The 16,501-nt window shown below is 62.1% G+C and overlaps 2 protein-coding genes across 2 annotated transcripts; both read right to left on the bottom strand.

Annotated features, from left to right (window-relative positions):
* Positions 1 to 4,219: 4,219 nt before the first annotated feature.
* LOC121093024 (protocadherin gamma-A10-like) lies at positions 4,220 to 8,240 on the bottom strand. Its single transcript, XM_040604780.1, is given in 2 exon segments — positions 4,220 to 7,034; positions 7,036 to 8,240. Coding segments are annotated over 2 exon segments (3,075 nt in total). The 5' UTR covers positions 7,318 to 8,240; the 3' UTR covers positions 4,220 to 4,241.
* A 65-nt stretch (positions 8,241 to 8,305) lies between these two features.
* Positions 8,306 to 16,241, bottom strand: LOC121092565. The gene is made up of 2 exons (XM_040603779.1): positions 13,431 to 16,241; positions 8,306 to 11,526 (listed from the first exon to the last, which is right to left on the bottom strand). Exons 1-2 carry the CDS (start codon positions 16,082 to 16,084, stop codon positions 8,430 to 8,432), a joined length of 5,751 nt encoding a protein of 1,916 aa, XP_040459713.1. The 5' UTR covers positions 16,085 to 16,241; the 3' UTR covers positions 8,306 to 8,429.
* Between the last annotated feature and the right edge of the window lie 260 nt (positions 16,242 to 16,501).

Below are 16,501 nucleotides of genomic sequence, written 5' to 3' on the forward strand. Positions count from 1 at the left end.
CCATGGGATGTCATGCTTGGTATATAAACTTGGAGGGGGAGGTGCCTGGGGAATCATTGCTCAGGGACTGGCTGGGCATCGGTCAGTGGATGTTGAGCAGTTGTACTGTGCATCACTTGCTTTCCTTTCTCCCTTTTCCTTTGGATTTTATCCTTTTCCCAACCTTCTTGTGACGACTTCTGTTATAATATTATCATTACTATTATTGTTGTTAACTTTTTAAAATTCTGTGTAAATTATTAAACTGTTCATATCTCAACCTCGAGGTTTCCATTTCTTTCAGACTCTCGTCCCCACCCCTCTGGGTGGGAGGCAGCGAGAAAACAACTGTATGGTTACCAGCTGGGATAAACCCGCAACAGTCACCCACCAGTACCCAAAAGTTGTTCTCAATCCACCCTTCCCCCAGTCTGTATTGAAACTGGGAATTGCCCAGACCCAGTTGCAGCACCTTGCACTTTGCTGAACTTCTAGCCTGCAAAGCTGTCTCCGGATTCCATCCCTTCCCTTGAGTAAGTCAACTCACCTTCAAGTCATATCCAAATATGCTGTCACTGATCCAAACTGCACTATGAATATACAAAATAGTACTCATCCAGGTACAGACTGTTGAGGGACACCACATGTTACTGGCTTCCACTTGGATGTTGAGCCATTGACTAGAACTCTTGGGACGGGGTCATCCAGCCAATGATCCCATATTTCTCCAATTTAGCAGCCAATGTATTTTGGGGGACTGTTTTGAGGATACCCTGCACAGTCTTCCAACGATGCACATTTTCTCCCACAGGCCCCAGGTGTGCTCACGGAAATTTGCTTGGGCTGGGTCAGAACTCTGCACTTTGAGGACTGCAGTAGGGATGGTCTTCCTCTTTCTCACTACAGACAAGTGCGCCTCTGGGAGCACACGTATGCTAGGAAAGCCTTCCTCTTTACAGCTCTCAACATCAAAGGGGTGTATGCGATCTGAGCCTGCACTCTGGGAATTGCAAGGGAACTGACCTTCCCTATGTCATCAGGCACGCTGAGGTCGAGCTCTAGCTGTGACAACAAGCAAGGCAAGAGTCAGAAACATGCAGGAATGAAAGCATCACAGGGAATAGCATTTCTTAGGCCACACTGTCTGAGAAGCAGGAACCCCAGTTGCACACATGGTACACCGTCAGGCACACAGTTGTGTTAACTATGACAAGGAAAGAAAATGACCATCTGTTCTTCTACAATCTCACACACACAGCTCCCCTCTCTTCTCTCCAATGGTACACAACTGGTTGATTTGCTACTTGCCTTCTCAGAGTTGGAAAAGACACACCGTGCTAATACAATGCACTACGATCTCACCAAAAGGGGAGTTACATTCCCTCACAAGTCTGAGAAGAAACAGAAGGATTGTCTCCAAGCCCACCAAGGCCAAAACAAAAGAGGAGAAGCCACCCAACAGAGTCAAGGTGATCACACTGTTCGCTGAGGAGGAAACTCTCCCCTTCTTTTAGCACACATACTCTTCCACAGAGATGTTACTTCCACTAGGGTCATGTTTAAAGAGATTCCTCCCAACAATAACAGAACACAAAGATATTCTAATATCTCCAGCCTTTCACACGCACTGTAGCATGGGCAAGAGGTGCTAACACGTGACACATTGCTAAACAAAGCTCTGCTGATAATGACAAGTAAACCTACACGCACAGGAAAACAAGAAAAAAACCCCATAAATCAACAGAGCCAGGCAAGGAAGCATCAGAAGACAAAGTGTTGTCAAAGAAACTCACCAGGAAGTCTTCTTGGTCTTCACTGCAGGCATTGAAATTCCTCCCTGAGAGCACCTGGAAGTCACACAGATCTCAATCTGCCAGTGTGGCCCTGAAGTCTCACCCTGGACTGCATAGTACTAGGGGGGTCATTTTAAGAAATAGTCATCAGCTCCCAGAAACCTTTTTTTCTACTGTGTGGCCTATTCATCTCCCACAAATATGAAGCAATAAGTATAAACACCTTATCATCGGTATCTTTCTCATGCTCATTCTCCTGGGCTACTACAGCAGACTCTCTTTTAGCTTCTGCTTGCTTTTCCTCACAGGCAAAAGTCTGTCTTTGGTGGCTGAAGGAAGTATTTGCTGCAAAATGCCACACACAGTTTCAAATGTAAAAGCACTCTGCAGAAAGGGGGGAAATGAACCACGACCTTCCAGGACACAAAGGCCTGAAAGACAGTGTCATTACAACTATGAAGAACTCCACATCGCAGTGTTACAGGGACAGACAGATGGGCAATGCAGTTTCACAGAGGAATTGAAGCCGTTCTTCCCGTGCATCATTGTCCAACACAAACAGTTCCTGCGCAAACTGCTAGAGGACCGACATTCCCTTTCAGGACAGGGCAACCAGGACCACTGCCTGGATGGCACAGGCCTTGGCAAAAGGCACAAAATCAGACCGTTGCTTCAGCCAGAACCACGCTGACCCACCAGTTTCCCTGGCTCCAAGCCTCCCTCCCACCCTCCTGGCTCTGCGTTCACAGCCTCCAGTCGCACCACGGACAGTAACCAGTGTTTTGGCCACGTGTCAGCCACAGGCTAAACAGCATGTCATTTGGTGGCATCTTAGGGAAACAGAAGGGCATCAAAGTCTTTGCCTTGGCACCTGTACACCTTCACGGTATGGATGGGAAGTGCTTTGCCAGCACAACAACTAGAAGAGACCTTTAAATGTTGTAAGGGTCACCAGGCGCAATGAGGCCCAGATGTAGGCCTGGACAACCAACAAGGAAAGAACAAGACATCTGCTGCAGAGAAGGAATCACAGCTTCACAGTTCAGCCCCTGCCAACTGCAGAAGCTATGCAAGAAGGGTATCTAGTTGGTAATAAGCACGTGAGTGGCTCGCACCAAAGACCACAGCCACATTTCCTCAATGGAATGTCTTTGCAGAGTAGAAGAGGGAAAATGCATGGAACCACAGCTGTGGGCTCCCTGTAACAACTAGAACAAACTGAACTTTTACAGCACCATTACATCTTCCAGACATTTCAGATGTCAGGCACAGTAACCTTTTTCACCTGCCCGGTCCCTGGACAGGAAGAACTTCTCACCCTGCCCAAATATTACACAACGGGAAGGCTACCTCTGCAGACAGACATCTCTGAAGGAAAAGTTGCACACCAACTTCTCCTTACTGAAGAACAAGGATCACAACACAGATGCATGCAAAGGGATTTCTCCGCTCATCACACTGCTTCTGAGAAATTTCTCAAGTGCATAAGTGATATACAGCTCCGATAGAGACCCAGTCATCCAAGGATCACCTCAAAGATACAACAGTCCTACTACAGCACATGGGCACCTTGGAAGATAGACGATTCCCAAACCATGACATAAAGTGTACGTCAATGCTCCATAACTGCCATGTACAGCACACATCACTCAACAGGAAGAATAAATCGATGAATGCAGTATAGCCTGTGAAGTAACATAACACTTCTGTTGTTTGTGACAACTAAAAGCATTTCCTCCAGTAACATTTTATGGAAACACAGCTACGATTGTCTTCCTCTTTACAGCAGTGACCATCAAAGCCAGGTATGTGACAGTCAGAGAAATGTAGCAGATCTGATCTTGCACACGTTATCAGACATGATGACCCACCTCCAGATCATCACAATGAGCATGGCAAGAAATTAACCCGTGCTGAACTGAAGGGATCATGGTATTCTCTTACTAGAGCACGGCACTTAGGGTCAGGAATTAATTCAGGTATTTAGTAGGAAATGAATATTCAGTTGGCTCCTCCCAAATCTCTTGTAATGGCTCTTGCCATAAGCACATAATTAAGCCATTTGTTAAAAACACTGTGACAATGGGCGAACACACAGGAAGGACCTCCCAGGGCTCGCAATGCAGTTGGAATAACATTCCTTTGGCTTAACGATGTGTCTTTTGCTCTTCTACAGCCCCTCAAGAACAGTTCCCAGGACGCTCATCAACAGCCCCTCACAAGTCACATTGTGTTCTTGGACCCTCCTAATGTGCCAGCACCTCTCACCAAAGGGCCAGTCTCCCAGGCCATTTCTCTGTGACATACAGCATCATCACGCCTGGGAGCATTCCAAGAAGGGAGGCGTATGCTCTGCAAGGTTCTCTAGAGGAGCCTTGGGGCGGAAGCCGAGTAAAGCAGGAGTCCCGAGCCCCAATTCAAGGCCATGCACCCCCACACACCCCCGCGCCTGTCCTGCTGCGGTCGTGCCTACGCCTCCTCCCCTCGCCAGCCCCGCGAGAGAGCGCCAGGGACCCTCACCGCCCCTGCCTGCCACCGCAGCCGGAGCGCCGGATGAGCCAGCCGGGCACGGGCCCCGCGGGAACGAGAGGCAGGAGCGCACCGAGGCCCTGTGCCCGCAGCTGCGCCGGCCTTGCCTGCGTGCGCAGAGGGAAGGCAAGGGGCAGCGAGAAACTCCAGAGCGGCAGGAAGGAAAGGCAGCCAAGCGCGGGCAGAGGCACTCACCGGGGGCGCGGCGGGGTCGTCGCCGAGCAGCGGCGCGGGCTCGTCGGGCGGCGGCCGGGCCGGCAGGGTGTCGCAGCAGCTGCCGGCCGACAAGCGGAGCTGGCTCTTGCGCGAGTCGGCGGTGAGCGACACCTCGTGCGAGTAGGAGTGCAGGAAGGCGCGGACGCCGTCGATGCCCACGAAGTGCGAGGCCGGGACGCCGCGCGCGGCGCCGCTGCCCGCCGCCAGCAGCTGCGAGCGGCGCCAGCGCCGCAGGCGCAGCGCCAGCAGCAGCAGCAGGAAGGCGAGGAAGAGGCAGGACACGGCCGCCACGGCCACCACCAGCCAGCGCGTCAGGCTGCCGGCCGGCTCGCCCGGCGCCGCCGCCGCGCTGCCCAGCTCCGAGAGCAGCTCGGCCACGCTCTCGGCCAGCACCACCGTCAGCGTGGCCGTGGCCGACAGCGCCGGCCGCCCGTGGTCCTTCACCACCACCACCAGGCTCTGCCGCGCCGCGTCGCGGGCCAGCGGGAAGCGCGCCGTGCGCACCTCGCCGCTGTGCAGCCCCACGCGGAACAGCCCCGGCTCCGTCGCCTTGGCCAGCTCGTACGACAGCCACGCGTTCTGTCCCGCGTCCGCGTCCACCGCCACCACCTTGGCCACCAGCGCCCCGGGCTCCGCCGAGCGCGGCGCCAGCTCCACGCCCGCCCAGCCCGCGCCCGGCGCCGCCGGCGGGTACAGCACCTGCGGCGCGTTGTCGTTCTCGTCCACGATCACGAGACGCACCGACACGTTGCTGCTCAGCGCCGGCGCGCCGCCGTCCTCCGCCCGCACCCACAGCCCCACCTCGCGCACCTCCTCGTAGTCGAAGGAGCGCAGCGCGTACAGCGCGCCCGTCTCCGCCTGCACCGACACGTAGGACGAGAGCGGCGCGCCGCGCACCCGACCCTCCGACAGCCGGTACCGCACGCGCGCGTTCTGACCCCAGTCCGCGTCCGCCGCCCGCACCGTCAGCACCAGCGCGCCCGCCGCGTTGTTCTCGGGCAGACGGGCGCTGTAGCGCGCCTCCGCGAACACCGGCGCGTTGTCGTTCACGTCCAGCACCCGCAGCGCCAGCACCGCGCCGCTCCACAGCGACGGCGACCCGCCGTCCGCCGCCCGCACCGTCACGTTGTACTCCGCCACCTCCTCCCGGTCCAGCTCCCTCGCCGTCACCACGCGGTAGTAGCCCTCAAAGGACTTCTCCAGCCGGAACGGCAGCCCCTCGCCGATGCTGCACCGCACCTCGCCGTTCGCCCCCGAGTCCCGGTCCTGCACGTGCAGCAGGGCCACCACCGTCCCCGACGGCGCGTCCTCGGAGATCGCGCTCAGCGCCGACCGCACAGAAATCTCGGGCGCGTTGTCGTTCACGTCTGTCACGCTGATCGCGACTTTGGCAGTGTCGAAAAGGGCCCCACCATCATGTGCTTGCACCTCAAGATCGTACGACTCGGCTTCCTCGAAGTCCAGGCTCCGCACCACCGTGACGGCTCCCGTTTCGGAGTTCAAATCGAAAATCTTCGAGGATTTCAATGAAGCTGTTTGATACGAATACTTCACGTGCCCGTTCAGCCCCTCGTCGGCGTCGGTGGCCGTGACGGTGAGGAGGACGGAGCCCACGGGCACGTCCTCCGGCACACGCACCGTGTACTCGGCCTGGCTGAACTGGGGCGCGTTGTCGTTCGCGTCCAGCACGGCCACGCGGATCCGCGCCGTGCCCGTCCGTGCCGGCTCGCCGCCGTCGCTCGCCCTCAGCACCAGCTCGTGGAACGCCGCCTCCTCCCGGTCCAGCGCCTTGGCCAGCACCAGCTCGGGGCGCTGGTCCCCGCCGGGGCCCGCCTGCACGGCCAGCGAGAAGTGCTCGTCGCCGCTCAGCTCGTAGCTCTGCAGGGAATTCGCTCCCGCGTCCGGGTCGTGAGCCCTGGCCAGGGGAAACCGCGACCCCGGCGCTGTCATCTCGCTTATTCGCACTTCTTTTTCTGCCTCTCGGAAGCTGGGCGCGTTGTCGTTAATGTCCGTGATCTCCACGTCGACGCCGTAAACTTTCATTTCCCCGTCCACTATCACCTCACAGCGCAGCACGCATTGCTGCAGACTCTCGCAGAGCTGCTCTCTGTCTATCCTCTCCGCCGTCACCAAATGTCCCGTCTTCCCGTGCAGGGCGAAATACTGCGCCTTACCTTCGCAGACAAGGCGCACACCGCGGTCGGGGAGCGCGGGCAGCTGCAGCGCCAGGTCCTTGGCCACGTCGCCCACGAACGAGCCCTTCGGCATCTCCTCGGGAACCGAGTAGCGCAGCTGCCCCCACGCCGCCTCCCACGCCGCCAGCAGGACGCAACAGAGCAGGGCTCGCTCCCGCCGGCCCCAGCGCCTCCCCGCCGCGCACATCTTCGCCGCGGCACCACCGGCAGATCCCCGCCGCCGCACGCCGACACGGGCACGGCTCGCCGCTCCGGGCCCCTCCGCCTCGCTGCAGCGCTGCTCTGCACCGCGGGGACGCTCGCAGACCGCCCGGCCGCCGAGCCAGGCAGCGAGCGAGCGAGAGAGCGAGCGAGCCGGGACGCAGCGGGCGGGGCTGCCTGCAGCGCTCCGGCCTTCCTCTCGCTCCTCCTCGGTCAACAGCGGCGCCCGCAGCCTCCTCCCGGCACTGCAGGCACCGAGCGCTGCCGAGCGCGGCCCGCCCGGCCTCCCCACGGGCAGCTCGCCGGGACGCGGCACTCGCCGCGGAGGCAGCGGGTCCCGTCCAGCGGGGATCTCCGCCGTCGCCTTCTCTCCCGCCCGCCCCTGCCTGGCTCCCCGAGACCATCCCGGCCAGGGAGAGAGAGCGCACCTCCCGCGGCTCGCGTGCTGCCACCGGACGGCAATGATGACTGCCTAACGGCCATGGATGCACAGGAATGTAAATTTTTCTCGAAATACGATGCTCAGACCATTAGTCCAAAATCACAAACCCCCACCACTGGCTTCTGTAGCCGTCACGCTGGAACAACCGGTAGAAGGAGAGCAAAAGCAAACAGGCTCTGCAACACAAAACGCGATGTCCAGAGCGTCCCCCGGGAGCCAGAGGGATCAGGCTCATTCACCCAGCCGCCAGGAACACGCCCCAGATTAAACACCCCGCCACCGCTGACGGTCATTAGGCGGTTAAAGGCTAAAGGGTGTGGCGGCCATCAACACAGAACCTCAGCGCCCCACCCCCGCCCAGCCAGCCCCTGACGAGGGGTGTTGCTCGGGCACTTGCACGCGCTCTGGGATTTCTCCCCTAAGACCTAGGATAGTTTATGCACATTCACATTTATCCAAGACATTCGATAATTCGATACTGATAATTCTATAATCGGTTTCAACGACGGCGCAGCGGCTTTCATCTTCTCAAAAATCACGGTGTAAGAGCTGGATGCGTGGCAGGAAAACACTCGTCTAGTTCGTGAATCTTCCCGGCCGTGGGACACACCTTTCCCACTAAATGCTGTAGGAAGCAGAAGAAGACAAGGACGGCTGCAAACCCTAAGCCACGCGGACGATGCGCAAGTGTGCAAAGACACTTTATTCTAGTGCCCAAGCGCTGTCGTTTTGCGTACCTCATTGTAGCCTTAGGTATGTTCTCAGGATGGGAAGACAGGCTCTGAAACACAAGAGGCGACTTTTTTCGCTTTCTTTTTTGCCGTTCTACACCTGCGCTTGTCTCAGACAAACACACAGACAGACGAGGGCCAGTAAGGAGGAGGGAAATACTAGCCAGGAATAAGAGAGAAGAAATAATAGCGCACAGAACTTGGGAAAATCATGCCCTGATGAAATTTATCTGCCCCCCGAATGCAGCCGTTCCTGCAGCCTTCTCTAGAAGATGGGAGGGCACCTGGTGGGAGGAGGGAACCGCTCCCTAGCGGGGAACAAGCGCCGGAGTAACTGCCCCGGTCACGGCGCCACGCGCACCTTCCTGTGGGAAAGAGCATCAAGGGGCAGGCGGAGAGCCCGTGCGTGCCTCCGTTCCCTGGCGGGGACACGGCCCAGCGCGGCCCCTGCACCGCCCCCGCGGGAAGCCCCGGGGAAGAGCGGTCGGCGGCTCGGAAAGGCTCGAGGGGAGGATCGCGAGCGCGCGGGCTTACCGACCTGCGGTGCGTCGGCGTCCGCGGGCGGCTCTCCCGCGCCGGCGCTGCTGCTCGGGCTCGGCTTCCCGCAGGGCTCCCCGCCGAGCAGCTCCTCCGCGGGCAGGCTGGGCAGCGGCGGCGGCAGCCAAGCGCCCTCGGCGACGGCGCGGCCCGGCGCCACGCACAGGTTGTAGGAGTAGGGCAAGGTGCCCTCGCAGAAGTCGGCCGGGAAGGCGGCGCCGGCCACGGAGAAGCGCTGCGCGCCCAGGCAGCGCAGGACGGCGGGCGGCCCGGCGCCGCGCACCCGCGCCACCACGGCCAGCGCCACGCTCAGCAGGAACAGCGCGGACAGCAGCGCCAGCGCCAGCACCAGGTAGAACTGCAGCTCCGCCGGCGCGTCGGCGCCCGCCGCCCGCTCGCTCAGCTCCGGCAGCGCCTCCTGCAAGCTCCCGGCCAGCACCACGTGCAGCGTGGCCGTGGCCGACAGCGCCGGCTGCCCGTGGTCCTTCACCACGGCCACCAGCCGCTGCTTGGCCGCGTCCCTCTCCGACACGGCCCGCGCCGTGCGCACCTCGCCGCTGTGCAGCCCCACGCGGAACAGCGCCGGCTCCGGCGCCTGCACCAGCTCGTACGACAGCCACGCGTTGCGCCCCGCGTCCGCGTCCACCGCCACCACCTTGGCCACCAGGTACCCGGCCTCGGCCGAGCGCGGCACCACCTCGAACGGCCCCGCGCCCGCCGCCGCCTCCGCCCCCGCGCCCGCCGCCGGCCACAGCACGCGCGGCGCGTTGTCGTTGCGGTCCAGCACGAAGACGCGCACCGTCGCCGTCGAGCTCCGCGCCGGCGCCCCGCCGTCCTGCGCCCGCACCGCCACCGCGAACTCGCGGCACTGCTCGTAGTCGAAGGAGCGCTGCGCGTACACCGCGCCGCTCCGCGCCTCCACCGACACGTACGGCGCCGCGCCCGCGCTGCCGCCCGCCAGCCAGTAGCTCACGCGCCCGTTGGCGCCCGCGTCCGCGTCCCGCGCGCGCACGCGCAGCACCGGCGCGCCCGCCGCGTTGTTCTCCGCCACGTAGGCGCTGTAGGCGGCCTCCTCGAACACCGGCGCGTTGTCGTTCACGTCCGACACCTCCAGCACCAGCGCCGTGCGGCTGGACAGCGCCGGGCTGCCGCCGTCCCTGGCCACCACCATCACCCGGTGCTCGGCCGCCTGCTCCCGGTCCAGCGCGCTCGCCGTCACCACCTTGTACGAGCCGCCCGACGACGCCACGATCGACAGCGGCGCCTCGCCCGACAGCTCGCATAACACCTGACCGTTCTCCCCGGAGTCCCGGTCCCGCACTTTCACCACGGCCACCACCGTGCCGGCCGGCGCGTCCTCGGGCACCGGGCTCGACACCGACAGCACCGTGATTTCGGGCGCGTTGTCGTTCTCGTCAGTGATCTCTAGCTGCACCCTGCAGTGCGCCGTCAGCCCGCCGCCGTCCCTCGCCTCCAGGCCGAAGCTGTATTTACTCCTCTCCTCGAAATCGAGGGGACCCGCCGTCCTGACCTCGCCGCTCTCGCTGTCCACGCTGAACAACGCGCGGACGCCGTCGGGGACGTTGCCGAAGGAGTAGGAGACCCGCGCGTTGGAGCCCGCGTCCGCATCCGTGGCCCGCACCCGCAGCACCGGCGACCCCGGCGGCAGATTCTCCCGCACTCGCGCCTCGTAGACACTTTTACTGAACACGGGCGGGTTGTCGTTGGCGTCCGTCACGTTGACGCGAACCTGCACGGTCCCGGACCTGGCGGGGTCCCCGCCATCCACCGCCGTCAGCACCAGCTCGAAGGAGCTCTGCTTCTCACGGTCCAACGCGCGCTCCAGCACTAATTCCGGCTGCTTGCTTCCATCCGGGCTCTCCTTGACAGCCAGGCTGAAGGACGGGTTGCTGCTGAGCTGGTACGTCAGCTGCGAGTTGCTGCCCATGTCCACGTCTCGGGCCATCTCCAGCGGAAAACGAGCGCCGGGAAGCGTCAGCTCTACGATGTCGATGTGGAGAGCAGCCTTGCTGAAGGCCGGCGCGTTGTCGTTGACGTCGTGGATGGCGACGTCGACGTGGAAGACGTTGAGCGGGTTCTGCACCAGCGCCTCGAAGCTGACGGCGCAGGACGGCGACTCGCCGCACATCTGCTCCCGGTCCAGCCTCTCGCTCACGTACAGGTTCCCGTTCTCCCCGCTCACGCTGAAGTATTGCTTCTCGGCGCTGAGCCGCAGCTTGCGTGCCGGCAGCTCGGCCGGGCTCAGCCCCAGGTCCCGCGCCAGCGGCCCCACCAGCGAGCCTCTGCCCAGCTCCTCGGGGATGGCGTAGCGGATCCGCTCGGGCGCCGCCCGGCAGCACAAGCACAGCAGCACGGCGGGCAGCAGCGCTCGCCCGGCCGCTCGCCGCCGGCTCGGCCCCGGCCTGCCCGCCATTCTCGCCAGCGCTCGCCGCGCTCCTCCCTTCTGCCGCTGCCCTCCCTCCCTTGCAGCCCCGCTCCGCCACGAGCGCCGGGGCCGCCGGAGGGCAGCGATCTCGGCGCCGGCTCGGACGCCGCTGCTCCCCGCGCCGCCTCTCGCCGCTGCTCCCCGTGCCGCTGCCGCTCTGGCTGGCGCCGTGCGAGCCAGCAGCCCGTGGGGGCAGGACGCTGCTGCGGCTGCTGCTGCGGCTGCGGCTGTGGCTCCAGCGCCGCTCCGCGTCGGCCAACAGCGGCACCCGGAGGCGCCACGACGCCACCGCAGCCGGCTGATGGCCACGCTCCGCGGGGCGCGGCGGCTGCGCCGGCCCCGGGGGCGTTCAACGCTCAGGCACGCTGCCAGGGGCTTTCGGTCACCTCCCCCATCGCAGAGATTGATCAGCACCCGATTCGCGCGGCAGAGCAGAACACAAAGGAACTCAGCCGGTCTTGGTGAAATCGGCGGCAACGAGAAGAGCAACACACGGTTTGATAGCTGCAGAAGACTCCATTCTCCGTTCTGCTTTCCTTACCTGGGACGAGTACCATCAAAGAAAAATTCGTGTTGGAGTACTCAATGAGGCATCAGAAACAGAATGAAGCAAAACCCTCTGCAGTCCTGTCATGGTAGACCTGCAAGGGGTCTCCTTTGTTTTTTTGTTAATTTTTTCTTCTCCTTTTGTATTTTTCCATTTGGGGGAAGAAAATTTGAATGGCCACGTGTATAGCTCTTTGCTAAGAAAGCAGAATAACCCTTACTAGTTACATTTTTATTCACAGAAGTTCCTGCTCTTATATCTCTGAACTTGAGGGGTTGAGCAGGGGATAGTGCAATGCCATACCGAGTCTTTCATGGAACTAAAGAATGGTTTGGGTTGGAAGGGACCTTTCAAGTTCACCTAGCCCAGCCCTGTGCCATGGACAGGGACCTCCTTCACTAGGTCAGGTTGCTCAAAGCCCCGTCTAACCTGACCATGAACCCTTGCAAGGATGGCGCATGCACACCTTCTCTGTGGCAACCTCTTCCACTGTCTCACCACCCTCATCGTAAAATGTTTCTTTCCGTCTCATCAACACCAACCCTCTTCCAGTACAAAACCATTGCCTCTTGCCTGGTCACAACAGCCTGGGTCATCACATATTCCAGCCCTTTGACCATTTAGGTGGTCCTTCTCTGGACCTAATGTAACTGGCCCACGTCTGTTGTGACTGTGAACCCCAGAGCTGAGCGCAGTCCTGCAGCTGGGGTATCATGAAAGCAGAGTAGAAGGGGAGAACCACCTCACTTGGCCTGCTGGCCATGCTACTTCTTATGCAGCCCAGGATGTGAGTGGCTTTCTGGGCACCAAGCCCACATTGCCAGCTCATGTCCCAGTCATCACTGTCCTGGTTTCAGCTGGGATGGATTTAACTTTCTTCTTAGTAGCTAGTACAGTGCTGTGTTCTGGCTGTGATGTGAGAACTATGTTGATAATGCACTGATGTTTTCAGTTGTTGCTGGGTAATGTTTATGCTACGTCGAAGAATTTTTCAGTTTCTTGGTCCTTGCCAGCCAGAGTGCTGGAGGGGTGGTCACAAGAGAGTGTCAATGGACACAGCCAGGTCAGCTGACCTGAACCAGCCAAAGAGGTATTCCATTCCATGGGACGTCATGCTTGGTGTATAAACTTGGAGGGGGAGGTGCGGGGGGAATCATTGCTCAGGAACTGGCTGGGCATCGGTCATTGGATGTTGAGCAGTTGTACTGTGCATCACTTGCTTTCCTTTCTCCCTTTTCCTTTGGATTTTATCCTTTTACCCACCTTCTCATGATGACTGCTGTTATTAATATTATCATTATTATTATTATTGTAGTTCTTAACTTTTTAAATTCTGTTTAGAGTTATTAAATTTTTCTTATCTCAAACCTAGAGTTTAACATTCCTTTCAGATTCTCCTCCCCAGTGGGGGGGGGGAGTGAGGAAATGGCTTTATGGTTACCAGCTGGTGTAAACACACAACAGTCACACACCATAACATTCCTTTGGCCACCAATGTGTCTTATACCCATCTGCAGCCCCTCAAGGACAGCTCCCAGGACGCTCGTCAACAGCCCCTCACAAGTCTCGTGGTGTTCATGGACCCTCCTAATGTGCCAGCACCTCTCACTAAAGGGCCAGTCCCCCGGGCCATTTCTCTGTGACATAAGCCATTATCACGCCTGGGAGCATTTCAAGAAGGGAGGCGTATGCTCTGCAAGGCTCTCCAGCAGAGCCTGGAGGCGAAGCCGAGCAAAGCAGGAGTCCCGAGTGCTCCCTCCAGTCCATGAACCCGCCACACACCCCCGCGCCTGTCCTGCTACGGTCGTGCCTACGCCTCCTCCCCTCGCCAGCCCCGCGAGAGAGCGCCAGGGACCCTCACCGCCCCTGCCTGCCACCGCAGCCGGAGCGCCGGATGAGCCAGCCGGGCACGGGCCCCGCGGGAACGAGAGGCAGGAGCGCACCGAGGCCCTGTGCCCGCAGCTGCGCCGGCCTTGCCTGCGCGCGCAGAGGGAAGGCAAGGGGCAGCGAGAAACTCCAGAGCGGCAGGAAGGAAAGGCAGCCAAGCGCGGGCAGAGGCACTCACCGGGGGCGCGGCGGGGTCGTCGCCGAGCAGCGGCGCGGGCTCGTCGGGCGGCGGCCGGGCCGGCAGGGTGTCGCAGCAGCTGCCGGCCGACAAGCGGAGCTGGCTCTTGCGCGAGTCGGCGGTGAGCGACACCTCGTGCGAGTAGGAGTGCAGGAAGGCGCGGACGCCGTCGATGCCCACGAAGTGCGAGGCCGGGACGCCGCGCGCGGCGCCGCTGCCCGCCGCCAGCAGCTGCGAGCGGCGCCAGCGCCGCAGGCGCAGCGCCAGCAGCAGCAGCAGGAAGGCGAGGAAGAGGCAGGACACGGCCGCCACGGCCACCACCAGCCAGCGCGTCAGGCTGCCGGCCGGCTCGCCCGGCGCCGCCGCCGCGCTGCCCAGCTCCGAGAGCAGCTCGGCCACGCTCTCGGCCAGCACCACCGTCAGCGTGGCCGTGGCCGATAGCGCCGGCCGCCCGTGGTCCTTCACCACCACCACCAGGCTCTGCCGCGCCGCGTCGCGGGCCAGCGGGAAGCGCGCCGTGCGCACCTCGCCGCTGTGCAGCCCCACGCGGAACAGCCCCGGCTCCGTCGCCTTGGCCAGCTCGTACGACAGCCACGCGTTCTGTCCCGCGTCCGCGTCCACCGCCACCACCTTGGCCACCAGCGCCCCGGGCTCCGCCGAGCGCGGCGCCAGCTCCACGCCCGCCCAGCCCGCGCCCGGCGCCGCCGGCGGGTACAGCACCTGCGGCGCGTTGTCGTTCTCGTCCACGATCACGAGACGCACCGACACGTTGCTGCTCAGCGCCGGCGCGCCGCCGTCCTCCGCCCGCACCCACAGCCCCACCTCGCGCACCTCCTCGTAGTCGAAGGAGCGCAGCGCGTACAGCGCGCCCGTCTCCGCCTGCACCGACACGTAGGACGAGAGCGGCGCGCCGCGCACCCGACCCTCCGACAGCCGGTACCGCACGCGCGCGTTCTGACCCCAGTCCGCGTCCGCCGCCCGCACCGTCAGCACCAGCGCGCCCGCCGCGTTGTTCTCGGGCAGACGGGCGCTGTAGCGCGCCTCCGCGAACACCGGCGCGTTGTCGTTCACGTCCAGCACCCGCAGCGCCAGCACCGCGCCGCTCCACAGCGACGGCGACCCGCCGTCCGCCGCCCGCACCGTCACGTTGTACTCCGCCACCTCCTCCCGGTCCAGCTCCCTCGCCGTCACCACGCGGTAGTAGCCCTCAAAGGACTTCTCCAGCCGGAACGGCAGCCCCTCGCCGATGCTGCACCGCACCTCGCCGTTCGCCCCCGAGTCCCGGTCCTGCACGTGCAGCAGGGCCACCACCGTCCCCGACGGCGCGTCCTCGGAGATCGCGCTCAGCGCCGACGATACTGTCAGTTCGGGCGCGTTGTCGTTCACGTCTGTCACGCTGATCGCGACTTTGGCAGTGTCGAAAAGGGCCCCACCATCATGCGCCTGCACCTCCAGTTCGTAAAACTCGGCTTCCTCGAAGTCCAGGCTCCGCACCACCGTGATCGATCCCGTCTCAGCGTCCAGGTGGAAAACCTGCGGTGCCAGGTCCTTCGTTTTCTTAACTGAGTATTTCACGTGCCCGTTCAGCCCCTCGTCGGCGTCGGCGGCCGTGACGGTGAGGAGGACGGAGCCCACGGGCACGTCCTCCGGCACACGCACCGTGTACTCGGCCTGGCTGAACTGGGGCGCGTTGTCGTTCGCGTCCAGCACGGCCACGCGGATCCGCGCCGTGCCCGTCCGTGCCGGCTCGCCGCCGTCGCTCGCCCTCAGCACCAGCTCGTGGAACGCCGCCTCCTCCCGGTCCAGCGCCTTGGCCAGCACCAGCTCGGGGCGCTGGTCCCCGCCGGGGCCCGCCTGCACGGCCAGCGAGAAGTGCTCGTCGCCGCTCAGCTCGTAGCTCTGCAGGGAATTCGCTCCCGCGTCCGGGTCGTGAGCCTCGGCCAGGGGAAACCGCGACCCCGGCGCTGTCGTCTCGCTCATTCTCAGCTCCGTTTCTGTGTCTTGGAAGCTTGGCGCGTTGTCGTTAATGTCCGTGATCTCCACGTCGACGCCGTAAACCTTCATTTCCCCGTCCACTATCACCTCACAGCGCAGCACGCATTTCTCCACCAGCCGGCAGAGCTGCTCTCTGTCTATCCTCTCCGCCGTCACCAAGTGTCCCGTCTTCCCGTGCAGGGCGAAATACTGCGCCCTACCTCTGTCTATGATGCGCACGCCGCGGTCGGGGAGCGCGGGCAGCTGCAGCGCCAGGTCCTTGGCCACGTCGCCCACGAACGAGCCCTTCGGCATCTCCTCGGGAACCGAGTAGCGCAGCTGCCCCCACGCCGCCTCCCACGCCGCCAGCAGGACGCAACAGAGCAGGGCTCGCTCCCTCCGGCCCCAGCGCTCTTTCCCCTCCGCCATTCTAAATCCTGGCAGCAGCCGCCTGCTCGACCCTCCGCCCTCCGGAGCCGGCCTGCGGTTCAGCTCTGCCGCCGCGCTGCTCCCGCCCAGCCTTTCCTGCGAGCAGTCCGGCTCGGCTCGTTCCCCTCGCTGCTTGGGCTGGGGCCGTGTAGTCCTGCCGCTCGCTCGGTGCTGCTGCGGCCGCCGCCCATATTCGGACACATCACGAGCCGACAGCGACACTCGCAGTCGCAGGCAGAAATTGCCGCGCTCTGGCGCAGGAGCCGCCCTCCGCCCTCCCGGCTTCTCGCTCCGGTTCAGCCCGTAGCACCTGCTGCAGCCCCGCGCTTGCGATCATCCCTGATAGCAGTGGGAACACATTCACGGGACATGCACGCATTCAGGAGAGTCTCTCTGACAGGCCCTCTCCACCGGATT

Source organism: Falco naumanni, chromosome 8, assembly GCF_017639655.2.
Source record: "Falco naumanni isolate bFalNau1 chromosome 8, bFalNau1.pat, whole genome shotgun sequence".
NCBI lineage: Eukaryota > Metazoa > Chordata > Aves > Falconiformes > Falconidae > Falco > Falco naumanni.

What these genes read in the sequence shown, in the direction of transcription:
- LOC121092565 (XM_040603779.1), bottom strand. Translation starts at nt 16,084, where the DNA reads ATGGCGGAGGGGAAAGAGCGCTGGGGCCGGAGGGAGCGAGCCCTGCTC. An exon ending in GGCTGGCGAGGGGAGGAGGC is followed by an intron (nt 11,527 to 13,430) that starts GTAGGCACGACC and finishes GATTTCACCAAG; the next exon opens with ACCGGCTGAGTTCCTTTGTG.